Source organism: Motacilla alba, chromosome 14 (assembly GCF_015832195.1).
Source record: "Motacilla alba alba isolate MOTALB_02 chromosome 14, Motacilla_alba_V1.0_pri, whole genome shotgun sequence".
NCBI lineage: Eukaryota > Metazoa > Chordata > Aves > Passeriformes > Motacillidae > Motacilla > Motacilla alba.
The window spans coordinates 5,385,078-5,403,160 of NC_052029.1; the positions used below are offsets into that span (position 1 = coordinate 5,385,078).

The 18,083-nt window shown below is 40.7% G+C and overlaps 1 protein-coding gene across 2 annotated transcripts in view; it reads right to left on the reverse strand.

Moving 5' to 3' along the window:
* The window catches only part of USP7 (ubiquitin specific peptidase 7), a 73,162-nt gene that overhangs the window by 42,066 nt on the left and 13,013 nt on the right, over positions 1 to 18,083 (reverse strand). For both annotated transcript variants that reach the window (XM_038150880.1, XM_038150879.1), the window contains exon 2: positions 109 to 213. In XM_038150880.1, coding sequence (XP_038006808.1) covers positions 109 to 213 — 105 coding nt within the window. The remainder of the gene's footprint in view (positions 1 to 108; positions 214 to 18,083) is intronic.

Sequence of the window (18,083 nt, forward strand, 5' to 3'; positions counted from 1 at the left end):
AATGTGCTGCAGATCACAGGACACAGGTAAGAGATGAACTATTTTCTCCTCAAAATCATAAAACTAAAGAAGCCAAACAAACCATGTGTTTATGAAATATTTACTTACCATCCTCCATGTCTTCCTCAGTGTTGTTGTGTCCGTCAGCCATCGCTACATTCCCATTAATGACAGGATTTTGAGTAATTCTTGGAGGATCATCTGTATCTCCAGCTAAGAGAGAAAAAAAGTATGTAAAAATTAAAAATGCAATTAATAATCAGAAATTAACTTTTTGTCTCAGTGTTTTTGAGACAGATGAATAGTGCACACTTGCACAGAACAGTATGTAATTAAGTTCTGGCTCAAAAGTTGTACTGGTAGTGTCTAACGAAAATTCCCCATATAAGTGAATATTTATGGATGAAGAAAAAAGTCCACATTAATGTGGAATAAAGATACAAAGAACATAAACCAAATTTTAAGTTTCCAGATTGCCTTGCAATCAGTTTTTCATAGTCAAGCCTCATTAAATAAGAACTTTTTCTTTACTTTTTCTTGCATTCTTAGAATGCAAGAAATTTTTACACAATTTCAAGTTTCTAATAGCAGACTTTCTAAACTAACAAGTTACTTTAAGACTTCTTCAGTGTTACTGTTTTTTTAAGAAAAAACCCTGAACTTCTAATCAAATGTAATGGTAAGATTTAAATCTTACTTGGGGAAAATTGGAAAGGAAATCTTTTAGGATTAAGGAACATTTTAGATATAACATTTTCCAGTTTCTAGCCATCACTGCCATTAAGTTTTGCTCCAGTGACCATTACATATGTAAATGCCACTAAACAAGAGATACGAGACAACTTGATGAAGTGAAACCCCACTATTTCTAAGTTGCATTGCCTTGACTGAACAAGCACCTTCCCGATTCCTTCAACAACTGAACAACACCTCCTTCCACTGCTTCCACACCAAAAGCCAGTGGACAGTTTCAGCATGACTCAGAAAAGGGGGTGTGTTCTTGGATAAACTAAACTGGCTTGTATCATCAAACTGTAAAACCTGTAAGCCCTTGCGACCATCTCAAGGACAAGAACTACTTAAAAGACACTAGTTTAAAAGGTCTGATGAGTTTCTCATTGCTGTACAAGTCATGCTATTAACTTACACATTCTACTACCCCTCAAAAGCTCCAAGGTCACTGATTTGTGTAACCAGGAGCATTTCATACCCAAAAGCTCCGCACAAGTTACTGACCGTGTGCACTGCTGGGGATGCAGGCAACCTGGGCCACAGGATGGAAACCGTTCCCGAGGGACGCGGCACGATCCCAGCTCCAGCACAGCAGCCTGGCCGTGCCCTCGCCCGTCAGCACCCTGGACAGAGCTGCCCTCGCTACCGGCCCTGCCGAGCTCCCGGGCGGCTCCGTGCTCCACACGGGCACGCAGGGATGCCCACGGAGCGGGGTGCCCACCGAGCGGGGTGCCCACGGAGCGGGGTGCCCACGGAGCGGGGTGCCCACGGAGCGGGGTGCCCACCGAGCGGGGTGCCCACCGAGCGGGGCGCCTGGCTGTTTTTGCAAGAACTGCCAACTAGTCTGGACGCTCCCCTTCTACCAGACTGCAGCTGAGCTTCTCCTGGGCAAAAGAGACAAACGCAAGCGACAACAGGAATCGCTGTGTGATCGCCTCCCGAGTCTTTTAAAAGCCAGCGAGCTCCCACCAAAGGCAGGATAAGGCACGGGAGAAGTGCAGCAGCATCAGCCAGCAGGAGCTTCGGAGCGCTCCCTCTCCTCAGAGCACACCATGCTTCTGCAGCCTCATTCCAATTCACAGCACACAGGAAGATACTTTCACACCCAGCACTTCTATTCTGATTGTTTACTCTCCCAGTAAATCCGCACAAATAGTAACCTCTGCCCTCTGCACGACAGAAACAGCTCAGGTTAGAGACTTACTCCTGGATTAGAGCTACCCTAGATCACGAACTTAATGCTCACCCACGGCTTTGGACACTTATTAGGGCGCAGCAGATCTCACTGAGGCACCAGTGAAAGGGGTGCTGTGAAAAACCCACTGCAGCAGCAACACATGCACTTTTCTAAATTCCCAACTTCAGAATAAAAGCAAAATCAAGTAGGACTTGAAGTTTTGCCTTTGTAAGAAAAAGGTTTGCAGAAGATTGGCTCGGGTGTGGCAGAGCCTCAGGGGCCCCCTCAGCAGCAGTCGGCACTGGCAATGCTGCAGCAGAACAGCAAGGTAAAGATTTACTACAACAAAATTATGGGGGGACAGGTTTGAACTCCTGCAACGTAAGAGCAGGAAAAATGACAAAAATCATTGTGAGTGAGAAGGAAAGATCTCCAATTTAATTTCAACATCCTGCCTTCCCCACGCCTTTTTAACCTTTTAACAGCACGTGCTGGTCTAAACAGAAAGCTGTCCTCTGGGTCACTGCATTCTAGAAGCATACAGCATGTTCTCAAAATGCAACAATTGTTTACACTAAATTAATACTAACTTTTTTTAAAATTATTTTTCTTTCTTAACTTCTCATCAGTGCAACTTAGTATCTGGAAACAAACTGAAGCAAACACCTGAGGAACAGTTCTATTCTTCACTAAAAGCATATTTGATGTTATCTTTAAACAAGGAATTTAAATATGGACACCATGTTTCATGGGGAAGAACTGATCTTGATTAAGAAAATAAAAAGCTTTCTATGAGATAGAGCTCTACATTCTCTGAAAGTAGGAGAAGTTAGAGATCATAGCAACAGCAATCAACTTAAACAGAGACAGCTTCTGAGAGATACTGTTTAGTGATAGGACAAATGAACCATGATGAATGCCCCTGCTGCTTCTTCTGACATAGATGGACACAACGTTTGTGATACAGCTTTCAGATATGGAAACCAGATAATACCAATCAATGTTTTTGGCTACTGTGAACAAAAGAAATGTTTTAACTGCTAATAAAAGTCAACTAATCCTTTACACAAACAAAACACAATCCCTCTTCAACAGATGTATCAGCAAGCAGTGTAACAAAATACATTTTCTAGTACAGCATTGAAAACCTGTTTTTTGTAAGGTATAATTTGTGTTTTTCTCTCTTGTCCTTAGGAGCTCATAGGAAAGAACTGTAAAATCATACCAAGGTTTAATTAGGAAACATGCTTTCCTTTGCCTCAAGCAGAGGCAATGCCAAAAACTTATCCAAATTATACATTGCAGGATTAAGAAAAAGAAAAAACACCTGTCCACACTGGCCAGGAAAACCTTCCTACCAAACATACTACTTAATACACTGCTGTCTTTAATGCAGCTTAAACCCCAGTGTGTCAACATCACTCCAGTCATGTCATCTGTCCATTCCCACATCAGAATACCCAGTTTTAATGACACCCCTGGAATAAATTCGAGATGCAGTCTATGAATCGACTGAAAGTTAACATCAACCACATCAACTAAGGAAGTATCACAACAAAGTGACTTTAAGAATAGGAAATGCTTTTAACTCTTTAAATACATTACTGCAATATTCAACGAATACAGCTTCAATAGCAAAATTGTAGACACTGTAAAAGACCGTTTTGTAAGCATTTATTTTTCACCTCCTCAAAATGCAACACCTAAACCTCTGTAGATATTCTTTTGTTACAAAAAGGAATGCAAGGCAACACGAAAAATTTCTTTGAAACATTTAACATCACATACCTTTTTCTCTCTGCCCATGGCACTGTGTTACAAATGAAAAATACATCTTGAAGAGTTTACAGGGGATCTCTGAATTTGGAGGCTAAGATAACTTCCAAGAAGAGACATTTCAGATATTAGTGAGTTTGTCCACAAAAAACACCTTTCACTTACTGAAATAAGTCTAAACACTGAGATGCACAACTGGAGCGAGACGCCACAGTTTGGGAAGCTGGTAAGAAGTGTCAGTCATCTTACACAAACAAATTACTGGATTCTATATAAGTGACTCTGCAGGTGCACACTTCTCATCACTCATTGACTAAGTCTGTCACTGAAGTGCTGAGATGAAAGCCTGAAAGCAAAATGGTTGTGGCAATTGCTGCAGGGAAAAGAGGGAGAGAGAAGGAAAAAACCCCAACTAAATTCTCTGAAACTATAAACTTGCCATATAATGACAGACCCTACAGAAAGTATATATATGAAAAGAATCTGCTTGTTATGGACTATGAAATCAGTATTATCATGTTCAAATACACTATTAAGCAATCAGAATTAAAAGAGCATCACTGATTTTTTTTTTTAAAAAAAACCCTCCTGTATTCAAAAAAAAAGCTTTTCTGATGGATTCAGCCTGTTTAATAACATGAACTCAAGTGTCACAGTAAGATACATTGCTCTGTTGTTCTACTGTTCACAACAAGTCTACAAGGAAGGAATCTCAGTTTGCCGTATTTTTTTCCTACTGATGAGAAAGTGGAAAAAATTTTGTCAAATTCATGTGGCTTCTGGCATAACTTAAATGCAGTTCTAAGACAGGAGCAGTGCAGATGCTCTGTCCCTAAGCTGCAGGACACGTTGCTCAGCATAAACACGTGTTTGCAGTCACGTGTGGCCAAAAGCAACAGAACGACTGCACAAGCACAGCAATTCCACTACAGCAGAAACTGCCTCTATTTAACAATGATGACAGCGAGCTATAACTTCACTAAGCTTTCAGTCATGACTCACATCACAGCCATAGTCAAAGTCTGAAAGCTTATCCATAATGTTTGTCATTAGCTTTTGGAGCTGGCAGCCACAGAGGAGAAACTGAAGTAGTCTCGGCAGCAGGTTATGAAACATTTGTTTCCTTTTGAGGTTAAGGAGACCACAGCGGAGGAGTAATAGTGATACTAAAAACTTGGTTACAGTTATCACACACATCCGCCTCACGCTGGAGATCACAGGGCTTTTACAGTCCCTGCACACAGCCTGCACAGCTCTCCATGCAGCAGTGCCACAGCAATCCCAAAACGAGCAGGGAATTGCACCAAGGGCATCTTGAGCAGCCTGAAGGGAGTCAGTCATTCACTGCTGGCAGCAGCCTGAAGAACACCATGAACTTTCACATCCAGGGTCTTGCTTTTAGTGGGGGAAGCAGAAAAAAACATGACTTTCTCCTCTTCTGCTGGACTAAATGGACATTCCAGAATCAAAGCCTTCATGAAAGTTTTAAAAGGGCATTTTTCTTTTTAAATGCAAATACAACACCATATACAGGTATGATAACGGGGGGGTGTGTGTGAATTCCAGTGGATGAGTGAACCTGCTGTAAACACTGGGAAAAGGTTACTGAGCAAAAATATCAGGTGGCAGGGGATAATAAAGTCAGAGAATGCAAATGAGCAAAATCCGTGCTGTAGCAGTCAACCTACATCAGCATCAAGAATATCCACTGCATGCTCAACACACAGTCCAGGTCCAGCTTTGCATCTCAGTGTCAGGACTCGAAGCTGCCACACCCCCTCAAGGCAGCCCAGCAGAGCCAAGGTCCTCTGCACTCGCTACAGAACATCTATTGTGGAACAAACCATAATCTCTTCAAAAGTTTTTAACAATTATTATTTTAAAGTGTATCAGTATTTTAAATAAATCAATATCTAAAAGTTTACTTCAGTGCTTAGTTTAAAATACCAGCCTCACATGTATAATAGCACACAAGTAAAAAAAAAATTAAGAAATCATCACTGCTAGAAGTCATAATGAATTAACATTCTGTGATTTCAAGTGCTATAATAAATATCACCTCTTCAACCACCAAATTGATCCTTGCTATTGTAGCTATTGGGCAGCATATCAAAATACATAAATGAGAAATTCCTAAAGCAAGCAGTAAATGCCACACTTTCCAAAGCAGTTACCGAACTGTGGTGGTGCAAAGAGGACACTCGAGACTCAAACAGAAAGCAATAATATTACTTCTTGAAAGCAAACAAGAAAGTTTGAAAAATGTGAAGAAGATGATGAACGGATACCTGCCTTGAGCTGGAGTAACAATGCCAACGGGTTACTTCACCAGTCTGGAGCACACACTGCCCAGACCATGCCTGTAAGGGGGCTGCAGGCACTCTGTGCAACTGGCTTCCATGTGGCTGTAACAGCCCACAGGAAAACTTCTGGGATCCAGCAGCTTGCTTCTCCCAAAGTCTGGAAACCACTGCTCTGAAAGCCAGATGAACAGAGTGGCTCCCAGGAGGGCAGGGTTTAAAAGGAACAATCAAAAACCAACCAAACAAAAAACCAAATACCCAGGCCAAAAAATAAAACCAAAACAACCACACACACCAAAATTAGCCAAACAAGCTCCCAACTCCATGATCTAAATGGAATTCATTTACAGCAGTCAATCTTTGAACTACTAGAAGTGTTCTGAGCAAACATTTCCCCTCACTTGCTCTAAAAGAACTCGGCTTTTCCAAAGCAAGAGAAACTGTTTGGCCTCTAATCCCTACCTGCAGTTAGAATACAAACACCACTTATTGCACAAAGGGACTCAAGAGAAAAGGAATTAAATGAAAAGCATTCCACACAGTTTCATTTTTACAAGACAGTCCTAGGTTGCTATAACGAAAAATCTGAAGAGGAATCAAGCAATTTCCGTACTGTGGCTGCCTTTCAAAAGGCATCCAAAAATAAAGCAATTTACCTGAAACATTTCAAATGTATCAAACAGTAACAGACTGAGATGAGTTTGGCCAGAAGAATGGGATAAGGGAAAAGGAAAGTACAGAAACCCCCATGATCCTATGGATGAAGATGTAGATAACTGCTGTCATGGATGTTTCCATTACTTGTAAATATTATGTCATTTGTCTTACTTAAAAGTTAATTCTCCCCTTAGCAAAGCCAGGGAAAATTTGCTTTGGTTTCATTTATTATTTTTCTTTTGTCATGGTTCATTACTTGATCCAGTCAAAAGGTACATCTAGAAATGTACGTACCTTAACAAGAAAGTTATGAAGGACAATGACTAAGTCTTGAGGGGGAAAAGCTTCTAGAGAAGTTCAGGAGGCAGAGCCAAGCTTACAGACTATGGGAAAAAGGTATTACGGGCATAGGAAGCAAGGGGACTTCCAGCTAGGGAAATAAGGTTTAAAGATCTTTAATCCAAAATTTGCTCTATTACATTTACAAAGAAAGGAGAAAAGACATTTATTTACTCAAGAACAAGAAGCCAACATTAGATCTTACAAAACAAAACAAAACAAAAATGAAGCAGTACTATATGGAAGTCTCTTGCTCTCTAATTGTCATCTGAAACAAGTAATTATTGCATTATTGACTGGGAATTGCAAGTCTCCCACAGAAGAAGATGATGTTACACAAGACAGCAAATGAAGAACTGGGATGGGACAACTTCCTGGAAGCAGACTCATCTCTGCCATGCCCACAGAATATGTAGCAATGACTAGACAGACAGTAACAATACTGCAGCCACCACTTATTATTACACTGATCAATCATAATGCTGCTGCTGCCTTGCATTCCCATCACTGGGTCTGTCTGGCCAAAGAGGACGTTTTGACAAAGCACAGGATGGCCAGACTGGTTTCTAACTGTGCCAATGTAACTAATGAATGGGAACAAAATTGTATTAATAGAGTACATGATTATTCTATTCTTAGATAAAACAAAGCAGTTACACTCTCAGAAGCCCCTGAAGACTGCACAACATGCATGAACAATACCAGTCTGTAAGGTAAATAGTATCAGAAGCTTCATCCCACTGATACAGTTATCTTCATGGGAAAATAACTGGGAGGTACAATGTAGCTTTGTGGACAGAAAAATAGCTGAGAACAAATAGCCTACACAGAACCTGCTCTATAACTAAGCAGTTTGCTGCAGCAACTTATTTCTCTGCTGATCTTCAAAGACAGGAGCAGTCTGATGGCACTCTACAAAATGAAACTCTTAAAATGTCTTAAAAATGTGATTAATTTCCTACTGACACATAAAAAGCATTTAAGGTATTTAAGGTATCAATACAACTACTCAGTGGACTTTAAGCTGCCATTGAAGAAGTCACCCCAAAAATTTACTGATACCAAGAGTGACTGAATTACCTGCTTTTAGCAGTATTTCAGTTTAACCCTTTGTTTTATGAATAATTCAGTGTCAGATGAAAGACTGTGTGAACCAGAGTTCAGTTTGGACAATAACAACACACCCATAATTATCCAACAAAATTACAACTTTATGTTCTTGGTGAATAGTGTGCATAGGCAGCCTTCACATTTCAAGGGATCTTTCAAAAGCTTTTTAAGCCCCAGGTGTTTAATAAACTGGGGTAGACAACAGCACTGGCATGAGTTTTTCTTCAGTACAGTGAAATTATTTAGCAGAAGATACCAACCTGCCTGTCTCATTATCCCAGCTTTATGCATTGTGCAGTGTCACAACCTCTTGGCAGTCATCAGGGCAAGAGAAGGCCTGATGAAAAACCACAGTTCCTTTTCTTAGTCTGAAGAGCTTTTTTAGCTTAGGTTATGCTTCTAGAAAACTATCAGATCAGAAAGAAAGGCAGAAAGACTGCTTCTGGCTACCCTGTAATACTCAAAAAACACTAACTAGAGCAGTTGACAAGATAAATTACTTTCCTTCCATGATCAGGAAAGGCCAAAACATCAGAAGTGTCATGACCTATTATGGCAGCAGCTCCTGGGCTCGCTCTACCTTCTCCTTGCTGTATCTAGAGCAGCAAGGCTACAGAAGCAACTTCCCCAACTCGTCACGTCTTGTCTCTGCGCATTCCAGAGATGGCAGCATGATTACATCTCTGCTGCGGGCGGGCACTCGGTCCCAGCCTACTGAACACACCCTGAACAATGTGTTTTTCCAGCATCACACCCTCTTCATGTTTTACTGCTCTGCTAAGGAATAGCCTTCTCTGCTGCAACAACAAAGGCTACCATCTGTGGACTCGCTAGAGAGGCTGCACAACTGCTCACAGAAAAAATGAAGTTCTGAAAGAGGGAAGAAGAGGATGCAGCCTCAGCTGGAGCCAGGGCAGTCCAAGGGCCACAGAGTATTTATTTACACTTGTGTGACACTATACCCAGCATGCTACAGTGCTGCAGACATGTTCTTGGTGTGTTAAAGACAGACAATTAAAAAGCAATTAAAATGAGTATATTTGGATAATAATATGAGCACGTTATGTAATTAGTGATTCTGCTCCCATTAGCACCTCCCTCCTTCCTTGTGGAAGTCCAGAAAAGCACACACCTCCACCACCTGGACCAGCACAATTTTTATTACTCAGATACATAAATTTTTCAGAAGTCACTTCTGTACCATTTTGGATGAGTGCAAGCCACAGTCTCAGAGAGTCTTGGGGTACATCTATTAATTAAATACAATAAATGAACACTCACCATATGCTTAAGCAGCAAAAAGGTTTGCAGATTTACCAGTAGCATAAAACATTGCCTTACATGGGTATGATCACACGCACCACTTGCCCAAACCAGCTCTGAAGGTACACTGCTTCTGCGCAGTAACTTTGCTACAGAGTCAAAATATTATTCATCACAATTCAGATTCTGTAACTCTGTTCTGAGACCAGATTGATCCTTGCAGCAAATGCTAATTGCACTGCTCACTCCTGAACTCAGCCTTGGCGCACGATGAGTTTTGCTCACACCAACAGTACCACAAGAAGATAGCCAGACTGTATTTTCCTCATAGTGATGTGATTTTTTAACTGCTGAAACACAGTTATCTGTCCATGTTGGAGTTTAAAAACAAAATTAATTTCCTAGTAGAGAACAACACTGGATAACAATATGGATTTGCATAGGAATTAATTTTCTAGGCACTAGGAGCAAAAAATACAAATCACCTACTTTAGCCCCATCTTTTAATTTACCTTTAACAGAAAAGATCACTCCAAGCCACAGGAACTGTGCAACATGCCCAAACCCCTCATATTTAGGGATCTAACACCTCCAGCACTTCCTTCCTGTTATTTTCAGTAATGCTTTTAAAGGTCTTCCTTTATTACTGGAGATTTGCTAACACTGATCTTGTTTTCCCTCTTCTTCCTTATGCTCCCAGCTGGGCAGAGAAATGGATAGATACTTAAGATATTCCAGGCTCATGGAATCTGACTCAGTGGTTGCAGGTAGCTGGTAGTTCTAGACTAGGCTTTGGTGAGAAGAGGAAAAGGCAAATAAATCAGATTCAGGAAAATAACATATAAAAAAACTATATAAAACTGTGAAAAAGCAGGCAAGCACAGTTAATCACATTTCCTTCTCACCTGACAATACAAACAAGCTTAAATCCAGGCTTCTTTGCTGCATAGTAAAAGAGTCAACATCAAATACGCTCACAAGAAAGTACTCCTTTGAGGGTAACTATGGAACGTGTGTCAGAGCTGGCTGTTACAGCAAAGCAGCTTGAAATCCCTGGCCAAAACATCTCCAAAGTTAGTCCCACGGCAAATCTAGAAAAATGCAAACACCGCGTCCCTGAGGACACAAGGAGTGCTGATCTCTGCCATGCCTCTGGATGCATACACTGCCCAGCTGGGATGCACGACTGAAGATCTCAGTAGCACAGTACCTGATTAGGTTTTCCTTGAGGTGGTGGCTTCTTCAACCAAGAGCCACTACAGGCTCTAATTAGCACAGTGCACTGAGTACTAGAGCAATCTGAAATGCAATATGGAACCAGAAAGGTATTGTTTATACAGAAGAACTGTAAATCAAGACTGTCGTGTGCGCTGGTTTGGCTTCTTCAGGAGTAGAGGGAGATATGGGATTTTCTACTACTTATAATACACAAGGGAAATCACAAGGGACTTCATACTGAATTACCAGAATGCAAGTTTAAAGAAACAAAATCTGCTCTCCAGATTTTTGGCACATCTTTCCTCAGTTATCCAGGACCCTTCCTAGTCTACTCAGATAATACCTCTAAATGGCCACTTGATACCTTGTACCATCTTTATTTTCCTTGTTGTAACTTCTTTACTTCTCCTATATCTTTTCAAGATGGAGGAGCGAAGCAAGGCTGTTAACCAGGCTGCACTCAGTGTTCAAAATGCAGCAGCACAGTGAACTTACACAAAGCTTTTATTATTCCCAGTTCACTTCCAAAGGCGATGCAGTGAATGGAAGAAGATTCTGCGAGGAGCAGTGAAAAGGTACGGAGGCAGTGTGGCCAGGCTCAGACACCCTCGGGGTGTGCACAGCAGAGAAGGGAACTCGCCATCCCTCCCCTGCACTCACATTTAACATCAGCATCTGCCACTCACAGACCCCAACACACCAGGTTAAACAGTTTTTGCTCAATCCAGGAGGGCTAATCTTATACAAATATTCAGAGTTTCCATAAGGAGCTTTTGAACATTCATACAAAAAAAAAAAACCTGTTGCTAGTCTAAAGTATTAAAAAAAAAATAACCAACCCCAAAATTTTTGACTGAGAACAGTGTTTTGCAGGATCTATAAAACTTTATTGCAGAAAAGAAATGCCTATTGCCAAAGTGTTTGGCACTTTTCATTCGAAACAAAGAGCAGGCCCAAGTCATGCTTGTCTTCCACTTCAGGAAAAACATTCCCAGTGGAGAAGCATCCAGGCAGTGTGGGGCTGGGAGCAGGATCAGCCCCACACAGCCAGGTGTGTTTCCTCCTGGTTTGAGCAGGGAACTGCTCCGAGCAGCTGTGCTCTGAAGAAGCACCTCGGCAGTGAAGTGCAGAGCTGAACCAATTAGTGTGGGGTGCCCGGTGCTGATAAATCCTAACCTCACATCAGGGTCGCTTTTACAAGTGTAGATTAACCGTGGAGAAAACGACAACAACAATTAAACCATTCAAGGCCTGAGGTTTGAGGTTGCTTTGTTAAGTCCTTTATGTGAACTGATACACGTGCACACGCGCGCAGCCTGGTAACACAGAACATTTACAGCTTCCTGCAGCCATACAGGGAGCACTGCTGACAAAATCATTCTTTTCTACTGAAATCCCATTTTCACTGTGTTTAGTAACAGATACATTTCAAGCATATTAGTAAACCATGCCTTTAAGAGATTCCTACTACAAAAAAAAAATCTACAGGTTAATTTTAACGTTTGTTTTTCATGTAATTAACAAGAAGTAATTGTGCTCTCATCTAAAATTAACAACTGCAAAATAAGCAAAACAAAAAATGTTCCTTTTTTCAAATGGGATGATCTGGAAAAGAAATTGCTTTCTTGTTCTCTAAAACATAGATTTCAGAGCTCTATTCTCCATTGATTTCCTAAATTCCTAAAAGACATGGTTCCCAGGAGCTTTTGAGGTTGCTCCTTAATAAGCTCAATTTTCTAGCCTCACCTGTTAGTGCTGTACCATGTCCTACAAAAGCTCCCTGACCTAAGAGGATGAACACAAAATGACTGTGCATGGAAGGGGTGCCCAGCTGGGATGGGAGATCTGGTGATGTCCCTACCTTGAACATGAAAAAGGCTCAGGGTTGGTGCCCCAGGGCACAGAGACTGTGGGGTGGTTTACTCCATCCTGCTCCCATTTGGAAATCCCCTTCCCTCCATCAGTGTCCTCGTTTTAACTGGAGTCTCCATGAAGATTTTTGGGGTCTAGACACTCCCAAGAAACCCCAGCCATTCAATTTCTGGCCAGCCTTAATCTACTGAATCATCTGCCAGGTGGCTGCTTTCTTCTATTTTGTAGCATGAACACTAGCAACCATTAAAACAATTTTAGAAGCCTTAACAGAGCATTGATTCAAGAGTTTTCCTCAGTCTCTAACACAGAACCATTAAATCCCAAAGCAGTTCACACTTTCTTCAGCATTCATTTGAACTAAGATTTAACCTTTATTTTCCCTTTCCATTCTGACAGCAACCTTTCTACCCCCAAGTGTTAATGGAAGAAAATTATTACTTAGGCTCTAAGAAAGAGCTGGTTATTGTTGTAAAATGTTCTGAAGATCAGCATCACTTCACTGCTTTGAAGATGAAAGTTACTGTACTGAAAACATCCAAATGTTAGCAGACACCAAAATTAGCACTAAACAGTGTTAATTATTTAATACTGCCTATATGGAGAACAACTTTCTTCAAACAAATAACACAGCTGAAAAACTGTTTTGTATGGAATCTCGGGTGTCAGTCTCCACTATTTACCATGGAATTCTTAAAAGAATGCAGAACAGGAACTTTATAATCCTCAGTTAAGCACTCCACTGACAATTTTATCACTTTTTCTTTGTCAGCAATTTTAAGTCGCATTCTTTTCTTACCGAAAACAAAAGAAAACTTTTAAGTGACTGAGAAAGCTTTTCCTGTTTAACTATTCAGTGTTAAATAGCCAACCAGCTGTTCTGGGGCCAAACAGGCTGCCATGGGACCTCGGAACTGAGTCCCTGCTTCCCCAGGCCTATTAGTTAAGCAATCACAATCAGGAATGAAGTTATACCCTGTATTCTAAAGAAAATAGTATACAGACCCAGCCATATACAGATTTTGAGGCTAACTTGCTTTTCCAAATCCTAACACAAACACACTGAAATCCTCGAGGCAAAGGAACTGCTGTGTACTCCACAGGCACATTAGCTGTGAACAGCCAAATTCACATCTCCAAACCTGAGCAACCTGTAATGCAAACAAGAAAAAAGAAGAACCTACTGATACGCACTGAACACCTCTAAACCAGCAATCTTTTAGAACCTCATCACAGACACAGCTTCTTGAACCCTGTACCTCATACAGTAACACCTGCAGCTGCAAACTTCAAAACGACATGGTTTATGCAAACAACTATTTCAGAAACAGAAATTTGACAGATGCCTTCAAGAAGGAAGACCTCACACCTATGCAATTTTATTTTCATTTCATTTTAAAGAGCTACCAAATGACAGGAGTGGAGGGATAATGATGCTTCTGGTGGAGTTTACTGCACATGGTGGGGCTCTTGGATATTTTAGTGCTCTCAGTAATGTCCTGATGTGTCACCATCCCAAATAATCACTCAAATTAGTTTTCCCTTGCAAAGGGAGACAAAACAAGTTGGTCAAAATTCTTCTCCTTTTTCTTAGGAAAACCGAGTTACCTCACATGCGGCAGCAATTATAATTAGCACATTTTTCATCAGAAATCCATTCTGAAGAGGAAATTGTATTCAACTGCTCACATGTTTGTTGCATATTTACTTTCTTACTACACATTACATTTATTTTTTGTTTCATGAGCCAAATCCTCAGACAGTATTTCAATAGCTTTCTGGTCAACTATTCTTAGAACATAAAGGCAACAAAACAGATTTGAAAACACATTTTAGGACAGTTGGCTGCTGCGCTTCACTTGGTGAATTAAATCTTTCTTATGCTTTGCAGAACACCCCAATTCCAGAAACACACTGCCAATCTCAAAACTCTATTCTTTCTGGCAAATCTTCCCAACTACTTCTATTTTCACTCCACTGCTAGTGCCACTCATGTGAAGCAAACTTTGACTTCCAAAATTAATTAGTGCCTTCCTGCTTTGCCTCTGGCTAGAGGCTGGTATAAACACCATCGCCGAATAAAGCTGTATCTCAAATTCCTTATTCTGTTGATGATGAATGATTCTTCCTTTGTCTCAGGATAACACAAAGTCCCCTAAGTTTACTCCACACCCTGTATTTTTCTCTTTTAATAATGCAGTGTTTTGTGGTCTGTGTCATCATCAGCCACTACAACCTCACACACAGCTGGGACGGAAACCCTCACTACTCACATTTCTTCTGCTCCATTCACATTTCCTGCTACGACTCTCACCCCACAAGTGCTCTCACTATTTGGAGTATATCTTTGGAGCATACAAAAGCAGATTTTTTTGGTCAGTCCTCCTCACTACTGGATCCTTATTGCCTCTCTTTTTCCTGGACTACTTTTCCATGGCTTTAAAACTGCGAAGAGTTTTCCTTGAGGGGTGTGAGCATGGGATAGTGCATGGCCGTGGATCACAGGGGAGAAGAGGAAAATAAACCCAAACACAGAGGTACACCACAAACTGTCTAGTATGTAATTCCTGGCACTTCCTTAGCTCCAGACCTTTTTCACCAAAAAAATTCAATTAAGAAGCCATAAGGATGTTCCTCCTTTCAGAAGCAGAAAGGACTTGATTTAAGAGATCTTGCTGAAGAAATAGAAGTAAATACAAAAAAAAAAAAAAAAAAGCTGTAATTACTGTGCATTATTTGCAGGTTTTTCCACTGAGAAGTGACTAATTTTTTTTATTCATTAAACTAACTGAACTAAAGCAGAGAGCTCCAATTTAAATGCCATTACAGTCAGGTCTGACCCAAACCTCAAATAAGCTCCAGATGTTACTGGTCAAAATCAAAATTAGAGCAGGATTTAAGAATTACTGAGACAGTAATAATTTAACTGCAACTGTTGTTCCTTCCGGAGGGGGAAACTTTTTCTCTGAAAGAAAGGAAGAGACACACTGTGCCTTTGCAATAAAGAATAAGAAGAGATATAAAAGACAATTTAAAAAAAGGAGAAGACAAAATAGACAGGGACTGAAAAGAGAATGGTTACTTTAGTGGTTATTTTGCTGGGGGTTATCAGGGAGAAGCTGCTCTCTGGGACACAGCTCTCAGACCAGCAAAAAGCCAAACTAACCTTTCCAAAGAACATTCAGTTATTTTACCTACAGAAGCCAGGTGGCTACAAGTGGCAGTGCTGTGTTTATCTGGGTGGTAACACAACACTGGCATACTTCAAACAGCTAAGCTACACAACAGGAAATTTATCTGTGCACATGTAACAGGAGAGTCTTTACCTGTATAAGCTTGTTCACAAACCCCATCAGACACAACACATTGTCTACATTTTTACCTAGAAGAGGTACCTTCCCCCCCCCTTACATCCTTTGACCATAAAAATGTTAAAATAAACATACACTGTTCCTTCATATGGCCAAGCTTAGGTATTTTAATGTCCCTGTGGATGTTTTATTATTGATGCATTTTCAACAAGCTTTAAGATGAAAGAAACCCCACAAGACCAAAAAGAGAGAAACACAGACAAGGGGACAGGGTGAACACACCTCTGGCTCAGTTTGACTTGGACACTCTGGGTAAACAAGATATTTCATTAAACATCTAAATTATAATCTGTGGGATGCTAGAGATCTCATGGGATGCCAGAGATCTCTGGGATTTTATCAGAAAACTTCTCTCAAGCTGTAGGATCTCCCCATCCTGTCCTTCTCAAGGCAGGGCCCTGGGATTTAAGCAGCTGAACTGCAGGAGAGAGGCAATGCACCCCAGGGACCAGGCTGCACACACAGGAAAATACCACATCCACTACCACTGGGCTGCACAATGCAAGATGAAAAGGTGCTCCTTCAGTGTTCAAAACATTGCAAATGCCACTCTCTCTTCTCTGAAAATTAAAATATTTACTTCAAAGTGCTGACACAGAATAAATGACCCCAGAACAAAGAGAAACACCTCTCAATTAACTCAGAGGCATCTGGTTTTAACTTTTGTTTCCATCATACCTAACACATGCAAGTGTTCACAGCCAAATTTGGGTTTGTAACTGGGGGGAAGAGTATTTTCATTATTTTCTGCAAAGCCTATTAGCAATCAACTCCACAAATTTCTCAAGCAAACAGAAAGGCTACAAACGTAAGGATTTCAATGCCAATAATGCTTATTCCCTGCCTTAATACAATCCAGCACACCTGAAGTCTGAGCATACTCCCAATCCCTGGCAGCTTCCTTGTCAGGCACAATTCTAAACTCACCCTGCTGCGCTGTACAAGGAACTTCCTCTTGAATGCTGAGCTCCAGCTACTGGGGAAGAGGAAAGATTATTCCACATCTACCAACAAATGCATCCCCGTGCATGTGCACACACGAAGACAAACTCTAGGCACTGGTCCTAAGCACTCCATCAGAATCCTGGCATCCCTCTGCAGCTGAGGTTAAGAACCAGCATGGAGAGACAAACTCCTGCTACACAACAGCACTGCCTGCACTGCATTAACTGCATGTCACAACTGCTGTTCTAGGGACAATGATTACTTTTTTTTTAGAAAAAAGTCTGCTGGACTCACAGTGTTTCCATGAGATTTTTGTTATCACTTTCAACAACTATGCAATCAGATTGGCTCAACAAGATACAGCTTTAACACTTTCTGTTCTGCAAGTGAGGACTAAATTAGAAACAGCAGTATTGGTATTATTTATAGAACTTCAGATTATTTTAGTATTACTGGCACTATTATTGTAATACTTGATTTACATAAATACTTTGTCTGAGATCAAAAAAATGACCCTACATTTTATTTCATATACTAATGTACTCGATCTGGCCAGGTCTTGAACAGGATCAGCAATTCAAGTGCCAGCAATACAGTTTCTCAATATCCAACAATCAGAATCTGTGCTTACACAGGTCCATAACCTTCATGATGCCTTATCTTCAGGAGGAAACAGAAAGAAAAGCAAGAGTTCTAGGGCATTAAGGGTTTTCAGCTTTTGAGTTTTGTTCAGAAATACAGAGGGGATGAGTGAAAACCTCAGCAGGTACATGAGGCACAGAGATGGCAGGTACATGATGTGCACACAAGAGCTGTTCCTGCCACTGCTGGCTCCTACTATCTCACTGGTGCTCCATAAACTCTTTAAAATGGTAACATGCACGTCAATACAGCTCCAACAACTTAACTCCAATCCTTGTATTTGTCATTGCTTGAAAAAACACATCTCAAAGAGCTGGTAGAAGTCTGTGGAAAGGAGAAGGTATTTCTCACCACTACAATTGGAATATCTATAGCAATTAGTATTTTCTCCCAAATCTTACAACACAGAAAGTGATTAAGCAATCTGAAAAGGACAAATTATTGCTAAATAATTTGATAAATCAAATTATTCAGGTATATTCAGGGGCTGGACTATCATTAAAACAGCATCTTAAAATAGCTTTTGCTACTGCTGAAGATTACAGAGAGTAGAAAATTCTCTGCAGATCAAGGAGGCAGCTGCATACATTTAACCACTACAGGACTTACAGTTACAGATTTTGGTGAGTGAATCAACATGGGAAAGAAAAACAGTATGGTGAGGAAAGCACTCCAGCT